We start from the raw sequence: 16,146 nt of genomic DNA, 5'->3' as shown, positions 1-16,146 counted from the left end.
AATTTTTTTACCCCCCCCCCCCCCCCCCCCCTTCTCCAAAAAGAAAGAAGCTCTTTGCACATACGGTCTAATGGCTGTCTGTCCTATCTTTGCCTGAATTGCCATGCAGCGCCTCAAAAACCACAAGGCAGCCGCGGCAGAACGCTATGCGGCGCTGGAACGGCAACTGCGCAGCGACCCGCGCCTGGCACCGTTCCTTGACGAGGCTGTGCTCGCTTGAATCAAGAACAGAACTTTGTCTTTGCCAGTGTTGTGTTCCTAAACTGTGCCCGTCACTTGTGGCCCCTGTTGATGCGCGCACACGCGACGCGTCGACCCCTCACCTCTTTTTGCACCTATGGGCGAATTCGTCTGCTGCCGTGATGATCCCCCAAGAATCAATTGTATGACGTTCTGACATTAAAAAAGCCAAAGTTGGCAGGTCAAGCCTTCTCAACTGCCAACCAAGCACATCATCACATCACATCACATAAAGTGGGTGCGACCTGTTTGTCCACGTCACCTATTCTCGTAAATAAACACACGTACCTGGATTTAGCCACTTTTAGGGGAAAGATCTAAAAGAAGACGCGTCACCTCCCACAAAGCCTCCCGAAAAGTGCCCCAGCAGGCAATGTGCCGTGTTGGCGTGAAACTGACGACAAAGAGCACGGCTTTGAGCTGCACGTTATGTGTGTGTGTGGCTGTGGTGGCGGATGAGGCTTGTGGTGGTATTTTATTGCATTTGCATCTGCTCGAACGACCAGACGACCAGAGGACGACGCGTGGCACAGACAGAGATTAAGATATCAATACTTTTGTCGAGTTTGTGAGCGACGAGGTGACCTTGGTCGTGGCAGTGGCACACGCTAGGTGCTTGAACGACCGATAGTGATTGTGCTCGCATTCTTTTGACCGACACATTTTCCGAAGCGACTTGCAACGTTGTGCTCTTGTTATCCGCAACCCGCAACCGACGCGATGGCGGCGCCGCTCTCAGACGTGCTTTCTCTGCCCATGTTGGACGTGGACGTGGACATGGGTGCTGAGCTTGAGGCTGTTAATGACAGCGAACTCGTTGTTTTCACTCCCGGTACCCTTTCCACCACCTTTGCCGCACTCGAGCAAGAAGGATCGGTTGACGGTGCGCATGACGCGCTGAACATGGGTGATTATGATTTGGAGCCTGGCACCATGGCGGGCGCTTCAAACCGCGCCAGTACTAGCCAACAGGACGATACTCTGCTGGCCGGCTCGATGAATCTTGATGGGATTGCTGGAATTGACGACCTGGTTCTGGAGGCAGAGCTGCCAGGTGATTCTCAGACGACCCAGTTTCATCTCGATGCCGCGACCATGAATGCGCATGCAGCTTTGTATTCGGAAAGCGCCCATACCTCACCCACACTGGAGCACGAGCAAGCCAGCAGTGTTTTCTCTGACGAGGACAGTGGCCATGCTTCCGACCACTCCTCTGGATCGGAGGCGCTGAGCAGCGCGGCGGGTCATTTTGCCGTTCACCTTGGCGAGGATGAGGTGGATGCCACCGTTGAGGCCGAGGTGTGTGTGCCGCGTGCTGGCAAACGCGAGCTGGCCAAGCGCCCCTTTGCCAAGCGCTCCAAGCCCAATTTTTATGAGGACATGACTGCGGAAGAGCGGCGCCTGGTCGAGCGTGAAGGCTTCAAGCTGCCCAAGGATCGGGCTCTGACCAAGGCCGAGGAGAAGGAGCTCAAGAAGGTGCGCCGAAAAGTCAAGAACAAGATCTCCGCTCAGGACTCGCGCAAGCGCCGCAAGGAATATCTTTCTCAACTTGAGGACAAGGTCAAGTCGGCCATGACCAACAACCGCAGCCTCAAGACGCGTGTCTCGTCGCTCGAGCGCCAAAACTCGAATTTGATGGAGCAAATCAACGAGCTCCACGCTCGCCTTGCACGTGCTACCGGCGGTGGTAGTGCTACTGCTGGTACTGCTCTCATGCTCGTCGGCCTTTGCTTCTCCCTGCTCTTTCCGGCGGACCTTGTTGGTTCGGGGGGCCTGGAATTGGGTGGTCCCACCCCGTTCCAACCCTTTGCCCCCACCACCGACTCGGTCAAGGGCTTTCAAGCTCGCACCCTTGCGTTTGGCCCCGGTCCCGCGGGTCTTATGGACCTAGATGGTGATGGAGATGCCGACTACGTGCGCCATCCAGGCTCACATGCCAGTCCCGTCCCCCCCGCTTCTTCTGCTCAGTCGGCTGCCGATGAGCGCCTTGCTCGCACCGTGATTGATGAATTGGGTCAAGCCATTGCAGCCATGAACACGGCTCCATCCACAGAGGCCTCGATGGAGCACCTCCATACCGCTTTTCACAACATCAACCGCAGTGCCGAACTCGATGAGAATACCGACGAAGCTCCAGATCTGCCCACCTTCACGGCTTCAGAAGCCGTGCCCATGATTGCCGTCGGCCAGGCCAGTGCTCAAGCATAAGCGTGCTCCCCAAGTAAAAGATTGGCGAGGGCCCAAGCACGCTGTGCGTGATGTACTTTGTATGTGCCAGCAATGGTTTGAAGGGCTAATTAGTTTCCATCAGTGGTGTGACCGCGCCGAGTGCTGTTGTCCACTGAGGTGTTGCTGTTTATTTTGTGTGAAGCAATGCCTATCGTATTTGATTTACTATTATGCGTGAGCAGGCCGTCTTTAGAAATGGCTTGTTGCACCAGTCTTGTGGTGTCATCTTTGTGATCGGCCGTCTTTCTTTGGCTGCTGATGCCCCCGAGTGGCGATTTATAATTCAATCAGAAAACTAACCAACGCCACCTTTGACGTCGAATCAACCAACCAACCAACCAACCAACGACCAAGAAACGTTCAAGCAAGCCACACATTGTCTGCATTCATTTGCCATGTCAATTGGGGATTTCCTTTGGCCCATGCATGAAAATCAAATGCTCGTGTCAGTATCATGGGTCTGGCGGTCTATATAAGTACAGGATGGAGAGGGGAGTCGCTACAGGTGTGAAAGCATTCAGCGAATGCATGCATCAAGTCACAAGTGCGAAAAAAAAGGGGGGCCCTAAATTGCAGCATACGTTTCATCTACACCCATGCAACCAATGTCCGCGGTTAGGTACGATACCTCTAGACCAGTTTTGATAATGTGCGATAGACCAAAGCATTCAAAACCCACCACCAAAGCCGAATTGCTCATCGTTCGGAGCCTGCGTCGTTGTGGCTGGCATGGTCAGCATGTGGTCATACGATGAGCAGGCCTGCGTCAAGCGGCACGGGAGTCCCTCACGGTCCTTTGTTTTGAAAAAGTGAACCAGCTCCTGTTGTCATCAAAGGACGGAATCGATGCAGACGTGAGTACGAGAAGCTTCGAGTAGGCGCGACAAACAAGGCAACGAGGATAAAAGCAAATCAAGAAACAATCACACCAAATGCAACAACCATATAGTCAAGGTGCAGGGAAGGAAAGAAAAAGAAAAAGAAAAAGAAAAAGAAAAAGAAAAGAAAAAGAAAAAGAAAAAGAAAAAGAAAAAGAAAAAGAAAAAGAAAAAGAAAAAGAAAAAGAAAAAGAAAAAGAAAAAACAAACAAACAAACAAAAAACAAAAAAAAACAACAAAAAAAAAAAAAAAACCAAGTAGGGCCCTCAAAGGCGACCACATCAGGCAGCGCCGGGGCGTGATGCGCACCTCCCAATCAGCAAATTGATGGCCATTGTTGGTCTTGAGCCGGTTGGTCGGGGTGCGCTCAATCGGAAAGTGATGAATGGTGCCCGCATGGGCCATGGTCAAAACATAAGTGCCGGCGCGTGTCTTGGACTCGCGGATTAAAAACATGCCATCTGCCACTTTGCCGTGGTTAAGCATGAGCTCCGAGCGCTCGCGACCCAGCTCTTGTGTTAAAAAGTATTGGACGCGAGCCATGTCCAAAGCTTCGGGGTCCATATTGGACACGCTGGCCTCGACTGTTGGGTTCAAATCCGTGGTCAGGGGCAACACCGGCGGCAGCTCGATTGGCGGGGCTTCCTCTTCAAGCGGAGCCAATGTCAAATCTCCTTCCTCCTCGCTCGGCGGCGTCCAAGCTCCAGCCTGTAGTCATGTCACACACGCGCCACAGCCCCCAGAACAGAACAGACAAAAAAAAAACAAAAACAAACAAACAAAACAACACGATGTGAATAGGGCAAATTCAACGCTCGAAAGGTTCTGAATCACCCTTGTCATCTCTCTCTCTCCAGTCCCATGTCTGACAGCAAAGCAAGCGACGTACGGCCTTGAGCTCTGCAATCTTGTCGATAAGCTCCCGAACACGCTCGGGTGTGTGGGTACGCATGCCAGCAAAGGACTGGGCCTGATGATGGCCGAGGTCACACAGCCAGATGAGAAGGCGCGAGGAAGGCTGGCCACTGACCCAAGCGGGTATTGCATGCTAACCTGCAGAAGAACAAGGTGGCTACCCTCAAATCCATTATTGTAAAAGGTGTCCACAAAATCCGCAAAACCATGAAACTTGAGCCATTTGACGCATTCGTTGAAGCTCCATTCGCGAGGATGACGCAGCCGCTTTGCCTGTACAGACCGAATCCAAAGCCCACGAACACCGGGTTCAATATTGGTGAGGAGGGGTCTGTAGTTACAACAATGGGCTGGCAGGTCAAGAGGGCCGGTGCACATACCTCGTTGGCGGCTTTAACAGCAGCTGCCTTCATGGCAGCTTCGCGAGCCTGTCGGGCAATCTCGCGAGATCGCGAGTCACGCTTTGACATGCGCGAAGACTCTGGGTTGGATGAATTGCATGAGCAATTGAGTGAGTACAAAATCAATCAAGGTCCTGCTGCAGCGGTGCGGCTGGCAGACTGACCGCGCGCAAAGTTGGAGGGGGTGCTTGCGACCGACTGTGAGCGAGAGAGCGCACTGGGGGTGCTGGGTGGGGTGGAAACGGCGCTCACGCTCACGCTGACAGCCTTGGGAGGAGGCAGAGGCGCATAACCATCCTCGTCGCTGCTGCGCACCGGTACAACACCGCTGCCCGAGCCAGCAGCGCTATTTGGATTCGATGCTGGAGACACGGGCGTGTGGGGTGCGGATTGCATTGGAGCGGGTGGACGGTGCGCATCCTCCATGGTCACATACTCATCCTCAAGGAGATCCTCAACAATTTCTCGAGATGGCACAGGGGCGGCTGCAGGTTCACGACTGGTCACTGCCGGCGGAGGAGGCAATCCTGGCTCTGTGGGTCGGTTAGCGTCGTCCATGGTCACATATTCTTCCTCGACGACAACATCCTGGCTCGCATGGTTGTCAAAGTCGGTCGGCATGCCAAAGCCGAAATCAGTCGAGCCGCTGGGGCGGTTGGCATCCTCCATGGTTACGTATTCTTCTTCCACCACCACGCCCCCAGTTTGTGGGATGGCACTCCCCGGAGACATAGCCTCGTTGGTATGACCGCTGGTCGAGTTGAAACGATCCCTGAGGGTAGCCACGCTACCGGTGCCTTGGGGTGCGAGGTCTGTCACGGTGCCATAATTGTCGGCGTCGACATCCTGGACAGCTGAGTCATATTCGGGCATGCCCGCGGGGGCGGTTGTCGTGGCAAACGCGGTATCCTGAGATTGCAACGCGCTATCTGCCACGGCATCTAAATCAAATGTCACATCTACATCGTCCGCTGTCTGATCGTTGCCATCTAAACGAGCACACCGTCGCGAACACACGCGGCCCATGAGCGATCAGAGGCCAAGCGGGCGATGATCATACTGGTCGTGATTGGGGCTAGAGGCCAAAAAAGCAAGGGCACACACAGCATAGACGTACCAGTACCGCTCAGCTGTAGCTGGCGAGTTTCGTCCGTATCGACAGCAGCAGCGGAAAAATTGTTGAGCGTCAGGAAGGTGCTTTTGCTTTGCGTTCCCATGTGGTCTGTCGAGGAATCAAAAAGGCCATCAATGGCCACTGACTGGGCTTCACCCTTGAACAGCGGGTTGGTCATGACGTGGCGTTCGCTGTTGGGGGCCGCTGGGACAGGGGCAGCGGCCACGCGCGTCTTCTGCTGGCCCTCACGGCGGCACCGGCCGCAGCGACCGCAGCAGCAACAGAGCAGTAGGACGCCAAACACGACCACCAGCGCGCCCAAGACGGCGGCAACGATGACGAAGAGCATAAAGTCAATCGTGTCATCATCACTACCAGATGCGGCCGGTGTAGGGGGGGGCGTGGTAGGGGCGGCTGTGGACAGGGATGCCGTGGATCGCAAGCGCAGAGCGGCAATATTTCCGAACAGGCCGTTTTCCAGCGCGTCAAGCAGTGGCGATGGGTTGGTGTCCAGGGAGCCAAGCACACTGCGAAGAGTGACAAAGTCAAAGACAGAGCCGCCCGGTATGGCGAGTGCGGAGAACTGCAGGGCAACAGTGGCTCCGTCGAAAGCATCACGTCGACGGTCATAGGCCACTGCATTGACGTCCGTTACTGTAGCCGTCACATTGTCGCGCATTTCGAAACTGGGGCCGCTGTTCATGGTGACATTGTAAATGGTTTCAAGAAGTAGCTCGCTAAATGCCTGGCGGTCGTCCTCGATGGCCGTGGCATTGCCACCAAGCAAGTCAAGCTGCATTGCAATGCTAGCAGGGACGAGTGACAGGCAGGAGCAATTCGTATCGGAGCCGTTAAGGCAGACCAACCGCGGGGTACCCGAAGCTATAGAAGCGTGGTCGTGGGGGCGTTCGAAGCGAGTGAGGACAGGTGAGCAAAGGGGATCAATACGGTCCAGCGGTGTGCACTGAGCTGGGCAAAGGCGGGGCAGAGCAATCAAGTCAAGATGTCTCGTACCATTTTGGCATTGGTAGGTGTAGCTTGTGGCGCCTGTGGGCGTACGCTCCAAACTGGCGTCGCACTCAATGTCTTGGGTTTGGCTGACGTTGAGCGCGATGACGTTAGCACAGTCACTCGCGGCAAGAGTTGGCAAAGTCACGCAGCCAAGGGCAAGCACGGCTACCAACAGGTAGCACGTGATGGTGTTGGCCATCATCTGGTGAGCGTTTTCAAGTGAGGTCCCAACAGTTGCTGGTTGTCCTGGTCCACAGAGCTACTCGGTATCGCGGGTCAAGCCTCCCGAGTGTCGCAGCGACAGGCAAAAAGAAAAAAACAAAAGCGACTTTGCGTGCGTGCGTGTGTGTGTGTGCGTGTGTGTGCACGCTTGTATCATGGGTATCGCTTGTCTCAGGGCTCGCTGACGAGCATGGTGCTCATGTTCTGCCCCAGATATAGACCAGCCAGTCTCAATGGTCCTGCGGTGTGGCAGTAAGGGGGCAAGTGAGGCGGCGTCTCTCCGTATGCAAGTCATGGTGAGGGCATGCGCGCAAGGCCGGTGGCAAGTCGGCAGTTCGAGCAGAACAAACGGTGTAGCAACTTTGAGCACGATGCGCCTCACGTACGGCAGAAAGCTCAGCACAGTGTGCTCGGAGCAGATGAAAGTACCACACTGTTGCTTTTACTTCGGCGTCGCTCTTGAAAGCCTACTCCTGCTCACTCAACCAGCAGCGGTCGCACAGCGCAAACGCAAATGCAGCAGGACACACAGCGGTCAATGCAGGACCAGCAGCCGCCGTAGCGAGGGCGACGACACGAATGACACGAGAGAGAGAGAGAGAGAGAGAGAGAGAGAGAGAGAGAGAGAGAGAGAGAGAGAGAGAAGAGAGAGAGACACACACACGCGCTCATGTAGACACAAAACAAAGGTTGGCGCTCCAGAAGAGAGAGAAGAGAGAGAGAGAGACACATACATGTACAGAGAAACATAGAGAGCTTGAGAGCTTGAGAGAGAGAGAGAGAGAGAGCGCGTCAAACAAGAAAACGCTTTTTTGTGGTTACGCCCCCTTAGACGCACACAGTCACTGGGTTCGCGTTTTGAAGTGGCCGTTGATGTCAGATCAGAATGTCAGATAAATGTAGCTTGCATTTTGGCGCTGGCGCGAGAGAGAGAGAGAGATGGCGGCCAAACGTCGGGAATGTCCCGGGCCCGAGGTTGAGCCAGAGTGAGTGTGTCTGCAGAGGGGGCTTGGCAGACAAGAGGGTGAGGCATGTAGGGTGCGACATCTCATCTTGATGCTGTTGATCTGTTCAGTGTCATCGTGCTGTCCTCTGACACGGAAAGTAGTGAGGACGAAGTAGTGGCCCAGGAGCAGCCAAAGCCCAAGAATGCAGCAGAGCCGACCCCGAAGCGCGCTCGACAGGTGTGATTGATTCGGCGCAGCATGGAGTTTTGATTACCCTGCCATGGTTTGAGCTGCCAACAAATGGGGCGTCGCTTCTCCTCTTGCTGACGAATGGGCGTACCTTTGGTTCTCATCTCGAGGGAGCTAGGGAGCAGCCCAAGAGGAACCCAGCAAGGTCCATGTGGGCTTTAGGCTCACCGCCGCCCCAGCGGCCGAACGCCACCCCCAGCACCCCAATCCCAACGATCCTCTGTTTTGTACTACCTTGACTGCCTTGCTCGAGCCCCCACCTTCACGACAGCATCCCGACACGAAACAAACGCTGCGCCGAAGCTTCCAGTTCAACTATGTACGGCCCACCCTCGTCCACTTGTCCAGTCGAACCCGGACTTGAATCTCATGCGACGTACCTGTTTCTGTGGCTTGAATCTCTACCCGTTGCCCGGTCATATGTCTTGGTATGCATGCTTTTGCACTCCACCACAGATGGTACACTCCGACTGGCTCCTAGACCACTATCCGCTGGCCGCTCGTCGTGCCCCTTTAACGTTGGTCGTTGGGGATCCTCAAGCAATTCTGGGTCAGTTGCCACGAATTGCCACGCACCTGCTTTGCTGGCTCCAGCTTGGTGCGTCTCCCTGATGAGGCGCGGCGCGAAAAACTGGGGTGCAATGCAGGCCAATGCCACGCGCAATTGCCAAACATCAATGTCGTCCAAGCCCCGAACATTCCTCCGTAAGCAGAGCGCTACTGTGCAGCTGGGTTAACCCAGTCTCAAGCTATCGCTGCAGCATGGATCCGCACTTTTGTCATTCTCTCACTGACATCGACTCTCCCAGCTACGGCACGCACCATACCAAAATGATGCTGTTGCTCTTCGATGAAAGCCTGCGCGTGGTCGTACACACAGCCAATCTCATCCCGTGCGACTGGACCAACATGACCAACGGTACGCCCGCCAACGACATGTAGAGCAAGTTACTTGAGAGTTGTTGACGAGCATCGCTCTGACGACCTGTCCTGCCAGGCGCCTGGGTGTCACCCGCAGTTCCGCTCAAGGATCCAAACACACGCCACGCGTCAGCCCCGCTCGCTTCACATTTCGCACATGGGTTCGGTCGTGATCTACATGCCTATGTGACAGCCTATGCTTCACATCCTCGCATGCCTCGTCTTCTGGCTGAATTGGCAGCTTATGACTTTTCTGTCATACAGAATGCACGTTTGCGTGACCGTATCTCCTCCGCGCTGGCTCCGGACTGCGGCGACGCCAGAATCAATGTCGTGTACCCTGCAATCGCATGCCCTGCCTTACCGTGCCGTATCGGGGGTGCTCTCCATAGGTGCGTCTGGTTGGCTCTGTACCGGGGTACCACCGCGGACCGGCCATGGACGCCTGGGGTCACCGACGATTGGCGCAACTGTTGCGCAGTCGTACACCGGCAGGCACTGCCGACACGGTCGTGCTCCAGTTTTCCAGTCTGGGGTCACTCGGTGCCAACGCCACGGGCGCGCGCAGGTGTGTGGCTATGGGCGAGGAAGGGAAGGACGTGATGCACATGGATGGACATGGTCATGAATGTCACGATGCGCCTAGCTCATGCTGTACGTCGGATGGTATCGACAGTTGGCTGGGAGGCGAGTTTTTACCAGCCCTTCAATGCGAGCCACAGCGGCCCGGGGCGTTTCGTATCATGTTTCCTTCGAAAAACGATGTGCGGGATAGTATCGATGGCTGGTCAAGCGGCTCTTCGATCCCACATAGCTTCAAGTATGTATGTGTGCTGGGTGGGGGGATTTTGCACTTTAAGAACTGCATCGGCCGTTCTGGCCCACCTTGCCGCTGATTTGGACGCCTTCCGATCCTGGGGCACCTGCGTAGGTATGCCAAGAATCACGATTTCATACGACAACCCACTGTTGGTGCTCTTTGGCGAGCCAAGTAAGCACAACGACTGCGATCAAAGGCGGCTGCCGAACTGCCCTCTATGTTGTTGGTTTTCTCTTTCTTTCCGAATGCTCGAGAAATCCACGCGCTTCGCCGTGCCCAGTGACCGGTTCAAAAGACACGCTTGCGGTTTATACCTGTCCAGGCGCCGAACCTTCTTCACCAACATTCTGGATGCATGGTTTTGGCTAGATGGTGTGGCCGTACACGAGTGGCCCCGCATATTAAGACGTTTTGTGGGTGGTCGCAGGCGACTCAGCAGATTGATTGGTGCCTTTTGACGTCGCACAACCTGTCCAAGGCCGCTTGGGGTGTCCAACAAAAGAATGCCTCGCAATTCTTCATACGCAGCTATGAACTAGGCGTTCTTTTCTTGCCCAAGGCAAGTGTCGCTGCCATGCCCCCACCCCACACCGCACCACACCACACCACCCCACACCACACCACACATAGCGCCCCAGCCCCCTCTGTCGCCACTTCTCTCACGTTCTCAGTGGTGGTTAGGAGGGCCAGCCCATGCTCCCTCTACAGCGACTGTATGGGTCGGCCCTACGCGCCCCGCCCCCGGGGGCCACTTGGTTGCCGCTTCCATACGACTTTCCGCTCACTTCGTACCGAGACTCGGGTGCGTCGCCCGCCGTCATCACCTTCTTTCCATTGCCCACTGACTCACAAACTCACAAAATATCAACACCTCCCTTAAACAAATTGTCAGATACCCTGTGGTTCTGGGATCATGCTGACAATCCGACCGAGCTCGACAGCCGCGGGGTCACACGCCGTGAATAAGATATTTTTTGACCCCTCAAATCCATGATCAACGTGACAATTGTTTTAGCACGATTTTTTCTTCTCCACTTTTTCTCATAGGCCGCCACGATGTAAGCCCTCCCCTCCGCGCGAACCTGTCTTGTTCGGCGCGCCGAGACGGCTGGCTCGGTCGTCGTCCGCCTGTCTTGGGTCCCGCACCAGCGCGGTCATGGTCGAGCTGGGTGGGCGTGGACCGGCGGAGCGACGCGAGAGCAGCCTTGGAAACCTGCAACACATATCAATGGGGCAGACGCGTTGACTTTTGGCAAAGGGTTGACAGGGCTATCACATGGCTGCAATGTGGCCGTCTTTGTTCGAGGCGTGTGGGTCGTGTTTTGGCAGTGGTGCTGCCTTCTTGCTTCCCTCGTCTCGTCAGGACGTTCTCCAATCATAACTTGGCACATTTTGTGTATCTTGTTATGCATGGGCGCCACACCAAGCACTGCAATTGTTGCCTGTGCATGCGTATCACGGCGCCATCAAGCTTGACACAACTTTTTTTTTTTCCTCATTCAAAATGTTTTCCTTGGCTCGTGTGGCAGGCCTTCCCACAAGTCGTTCAAGATCAAGATGAAACTTGCCAAGGCGGCCCGGGTCAACCGACCCCTGCCCCAGTGGACCCGCTTCGTACGTATCACGTTCGCTGGACTTTAGCCGAAGCAAACCATGTTGATCAGTCTCAGCCGGCAGCTCACCTTTTGATGTTTACTTCTGGCTTGGTCGCTTGCATCGCATGTTTGTGCCGGTTGTATGACGTGCGCAACCCTGGTCGCTTTGAATGGCACTTTTTCTTTTGGTGCAGAAAACCGGTAGCACCATCCGGTGAGTTTACATTTTTCGGCCATCCGCGTTCTTTCGCCCAAGGCTGGACTGCTTTGTCTCTTGTTGCGTCGGAGCTTTCCTCTGCGGTGTAACATGCTCTGCTCTGCCGTTGTCGGCGTCGCATACATGTTATGCACCACATATTCACTCATCACTCACCACTTTTTCTTATTTGTATCTTTTAGCTACAACGCGAAGCGTCGTCGCTGGCGCCAGACCAAGCTCGGCCTGTAAGCCTTTTATGCCGAATACACAAGCCGGACTTGGACTCTTGTTGCCGAATTGAAGGCATCTCGCCCCTGATTGACACCTTTTCTTTCACCTTTTCTTCCACGAACCTGATGCATTCAGCTCGTTCTTATTTTGGGGACCTGATATGGGAGTGGAGGATTTTTTTCCATCCCATCGGCTCAATCTGCTGCATGCAGTTGCGGATGGTCGACACAAGGACACAACTTTTTTTGGTTGGCCATGGCATGGGCTAGATGGTGATTGCAGCAACACGCACAAACAAAAGTCTTGAGGCCTGCTCGTCAGTGATCGATTCGAGGGACGAAAGACAGGGCTTGATAACACAATTAGCGCCAGTGTCGCTCTCTCATCACCCACTTTATCATGGTCGATACCAGAACATCCATCGAATCAACACTTTATCAGTTGTGCAAGTGTGAGAAGCGGGAAGCGAGAAGCAAAAGAGAGGGAGAGAGAGGGAGAGAGAGAGAGAGAGCGAGAGAGAGCGAGAGAGAGAGTGAATTGGTTTGGTCGGTTTGAGAGATTTAATTTTTTCATTCATTTTTTCTTCCATCTCTCTGACACCTAGAGAGAGGTGGTGGTGGTGGTGGTTGGTCGTCGGGGTGATCAAGGTGAGGAGGGTCACGGTCACTGGCCCCGGGTCGAGGCGCGGTGGGCGGTTGGCTTTGTTGGTGGGTGGAGGTGAGGGGAAGAGGTGGTGGTGGTGTTTGTGCCGTCTGGTTGAGCTTGGCGGCGGGGGCAGTTGTACCTGTATCGTGTTTCCTTGTTTGATGATGATGGTGGTCGCCCTTTGCTGGTCACCGGGCTGCTCTGGATTTGGCTGGTGATGTGCGCTTCGCCTGCATTTTTCCATGAGCATTTGTCTTCATGGCTTGTTGGGGCTGGCATTGAAGCTGTCGGTGTTCTGTGCTGCTGCTGTTGGGCTGGCGTGTGGTGTGGTGTCTCTTGTGGGGTGTGGCAAAGGCCCGTCGAACACGTTCTGACGTGGTTGCCCCCTGGTCCGCTTGCTTGGCCCCGACCGTGACCCCTCTGCGTTTGTGCCTGTGCCTGCAACTGTGTTTGTGTCTGTGTCCATGTTTGTATCGCTTTCTTTTTGGTGGGTGGTGGTGGTGATGATGTGTGCGAGGGGGCGTGCGTCGCTGCCTCCTTCATTACCCATCACTTGTGGCTCGGCCGTACTGTTGTCGTCATTGTTGTTAAGCTGCAGCAACGAAACCGCCTCACTTTTCACCTGTTATTTCTCAACATATTCCTTTCCTTTCTAGGCATCTCTTGAGTCGGCCCCTACAGCCCGACGTCGCCGGGAGGCGAGCGCTCGCGTGGCGCGAGCTCGGCACGAGCGGAGTCTTGGTGCTCTCGCGACCAATCCTCATCCGCCCGCAGCCATGGAGGGCGATGTGTCTGACACTCGCTCGCCGCCCACAGACCGAACTCTAAGCGCGGCATGCCCCAAACAACTCATTCTTGATAGATGGAAAGACCAAGGGCCGGTTCATCAGTGCGTGCCTTTGGAGTGGCACCAACAGCAAATGCAAGAGGTCCAAAGCCAACTCGACGCACTGCGGCAGGAGCTCGTGAACCAAACTCAGCGCATGAATGAGCATTTTGAGGCGGCTGTGCGTCGGCTGCTTGACCATCAGCAAAAGCAGCACCAGCAGGCGCAACAACAGCTGCTCCGCCAGCACCAAGAGACCCTCCACCAGATTCAGGCTCAGCAGAAGCCGCGTCGTCAAGTCAAACCCCACGACCCCTTGCTCGCCGCAGTTGCCTCTCCCACAGCCCTTCACCGAAAAACGGACGTCAATCCCGCACGCCGCTCCGCCACCGCATCGCCCGCGCCACCACCGCAGGGAAGTCATCCCAACGGTGCTGCAGTCAGCGGGTCCTCAGGTCCACTGCTGCATGCCAAACGCCCTCTGACGAAAAAGCCCAAGAGCGAACCTGTGACTCTGGAAGCTGCGCCTCGCACCAAGACTCCGAAAACCTCCAAGCAACTCATTCAGGCAGGGGCAGCTGCGCCCCCCGCCAAAGTGCACAGGCCCGCCGCTAATGGGGGCAACGGTGCAGCCGCTGTGGTCAAGCAGCCCTCAGCTAGCCCTTCTGCTTCCACATCGCCCCCGCTGCCCTTGTCCAAGCCCACACGCAAGGAACCTTCTGATTCCAGAGATGTCAAAGTCTCGACTGAATCCAAGATGGCGGTAGCCGAGAATTCCAAGGATGCTAGCACTGGCCAAGCTGCGCCGTCAGCTGCAAACACGACGCGTGAGGTTGATCCATCTGCGGGCCAGAACCGAGCGCTGGCTTCCAAGAAAAATGGCGAGCACAGCCGAAGCCACAAAATGCGCCCCGCCACAGGCGTGCCTGCCGGCAGCGAAGTAGCTCAATTGCGCACCTTTATTCAAGCCCAACCGACGGATCCGCTTTCTGTCTTGCTGCAGCAGTGTCTGGACGGTGAAGCTGAGTTGACTGAAGTAGAGTTTCGGCCTGCTCTCGACGCAGAGGGCGTCCGTCTGCTCTGTTATGCCGCTGCCTGTCACACAGGTGTAGAGGTTCTCTCGTACGTCACTTGCATCGGCCAACTCTGGCTCCTGTGTCCCCGCTTGGGCGCACGTCCTCACCCTTGCCTCTCGTGCGTCAACAGGTTGGGTTCGAAGCGCCTCCGACTTCCCGGCGTCAGACTGGTCTGCGATATTCTCCCGCGCTTTTCCCATATTCAGCAACTTGAGTGCGTTGCCGTGACTCAAGAGTGCTAGAACCTGTTGCACCTGTGCCCCTCATGCCCTCAGCGTTGTTTGTAAACATTCTTCAAACTGTCAAACTGACATGTGCGGTCTGTTTGAACGTGGGTCTTCTAGCCTGAGCAACAACCAACTCAAGAACGACGGGGCCAAGGTCGTTGCCGTAGCTCTGGCCAATGGATGGCCTCTTACTGGCCTCAGGTTAGGACCTCATTTGCTGCCCCAGCGCGACTTGGGGCACCCACAGCCTGCCACACCTGCGTGCGGCATGGACAAATTGTGCGACCAGTGGAAGGTTCTCACTTTTCTTGATATCATGATGCCCAGCCTGGCTTCAAATAGCATTAAAGCCGAGGGGATTGCAGAGTTGGCTATGGCGCTGCGGGAAAACGTTCATTTAGAAGAACTGATGTAAGTTGTTCGTTTTACTCGAGCAAGTTTGCTTGTTGTTCACTCCAATGAGGTTTCCCTTCAAAATCGCTTCGACTCACGGTGCGCGGTGCTTTGGCTTCGATCGTGGCACGTCCTTAGTTTGCAAACAAACGATATTGGGGATATTGGGGCTATCGAGATTGCAGACATGCTCAAACGCAATTCAGCACTTCGGACCCTCGAGTCAGTCTGATGGGCAGCCGTGGGCGCGCGTGCTTTCTTCGTCCTGGTCTCGAGGCGACATGTATGACCTCACTTCGCTGCTGTTATGGGGATCTTCCTGCAGCATTGATCGGTGTCAAATCACAGTGGATGGGGCCATGTCGATGGCTGAAGCCCTCAAGGCAAACCGCCATCTCTGCGAGCTAGAGTCAGTCATGCACACACTTTGCCTGACGGTGACACACGTTTTTGACGCCTAATGCTCAACGCATCACGTCTCTGACTCACCTATCACATTGTGTCAATAGCATGCAAAACAACAGCATTGGGATGGAGGGCAGCCAATACATCGCCAGTGCCCTTCGCACGAACCAAACTCTCACCATGCTTTCGTACGTATCCCAAAGCGCATGGTCCCCTACGGCAAGGGCATGCACAGATCAGGCCACTCTGATTCAGCCTTGTTTTGCATGCGCTCGTGTACGCCTCTCTCACTTCATGTTCTTGTTGTCATTTGAACACGCATGTTCCTGCAGCTTGGTGGGCAACGGGTTGGATCAGGCCAGCAAACAACGGCTCTTGTCTGCTGCCCGATCCGAGCTGAAACTTGAATTATGACCCTAGTCGACGCCTTCTTCTCTTGTATCTACACCACATCGATGGTTCTAGGCGGGATGTTGTAATGCGGGTGCCGGAAAGCTCTTGATTGTTCCTCGAGGAACATCTCGAGTTTCAACTGATTGCTCTGGGCTCTGACATGCCAGCGAGCCGCACCGGACCGGTCAACCACATACAGCAGAATTAC

General features: G+C 55.1%; 4 protein-coding genes across 4 annotated transcripts in view; 3 read left to right on the top strand and 1 right to left on the bottom strand.

Moving 5' to 3' along the window:
* Positions 1 to 398, top strand: part of MONBRDRAFT_32767 (uncharacterized protein) — a 5,657-nt gene extending 5,259 nt beyond the window's left edge. Inside the window, exon 17 of the mRNA XM_001746641.1 lies at positions 110 to 398. Coding sequence (XP_001746693.1) covers positions 110 to 220 — 111 coding nt within the window. The 3' untranslated portion in view covers positions 221 to 398. The remainder of the gene's footprint in view (positions 1 to 109) is intronic.
* A 337-nt stretch (positions 399 to 735) lies between these two features.
* MONBRDRAFT_32766 (uncharacterized protein) lies at positions 736 to 2,766 on the top strand. The gene has a single exon (XM_001746640.1). It carries the CDS (start codon positions 961 to 963, stop codon positions 2,446 to 2,448), a length of 1,488 nt encoding a protein of 495 aa, XP_001746692.1. The 5' UTR covers positions 736 to 960; the 3' UTR covers positions 2,449 to 2,766.
* Positions 2,767 to 2,970: 204 nt separating this feature from the next.
* MONBRDRAFT_37412 (uncharacterized protein) lies at positions 2,971 to 6,988 on the bottom strand (the record flags this gene model as incomplete). The annotated part of the gene is made up of 8 exons (XM_001746511.1): positions 2,971 to 3,057; positions 3,149 to 3,290; positions 3,658 to 4,056; positions 4,238 to 4,318; positions 4,402 to 4,536; positions 4,644 to 4,744; positions 4,829 to 5,653; positions 5,782 to 6,988. 8 exons carry the CDS (start codon positions 6,986 to 6,988, stop codon positions 3,035 to 3,037), a joined length of 2,913 nt encoding a protein of 970 aa, XP_001746563.1. The 3' UTR covers positions 2,971 to 3,034.
* Positions 6,989 to 11,476: 4,488 nt separating this feature from the next.
* Positions 11,477 to 15,162, top strand: MONBRDRAFT_32764 (uncharacterized protein; the record flags this gene model as incomplete). Its single annotated transcript, XM_001746639.1, has 6 exons — positions 11,477 to 11,562; positions 11,738 to 11,757; positions 11,943 to 11,987; positions 12,387 to 12,522; positions 13,275 to 14,566; positions 14,865 to 15,162. The coding sequence occupies exons 1-6, from the start codon at positions 11,506 to 11,508 to the stop codon at positions 15,160 to 15,162; spliced, it is 1,848 nt and encodes a 615-aa protein (XP_001746691.1). The 5' UTR covers positions 11,477 to 11,505.
* Positions 15,163 to 16,146: the final 984 nt, after the last annotated feature.

The sequence above is a fragment of the Monosiga brevicollis genome, genomic scaffold (assembly GCF_000002865.3).
Source record: "Monosiga brevicollis MX1 MONBRscaffold_13 genomic scaffold, whole genome shotgun sequence".
Lineage (NCBI taxonomy): Eukaryota > Choanoflagellata > Craspedida > Salpingoecidae > Monosiga > Monosiga brevicollis.
The sequence above is the reverse complement of the archived record's forward strand: the minus strand, read 5'-3'. Positions and strand labels throughout refer to the sequence as shown.

Bases quoted from the DNA above. Each gene is read 5' to 3' on its own strand.
- MONBRDRAFT_32766 (XM_001746640.1), top strand. From the start codon at position 961: ATGGCGGCGCCGCTCTCAGACGTGCTTTCTCTGCCCATGTTGGACGTG.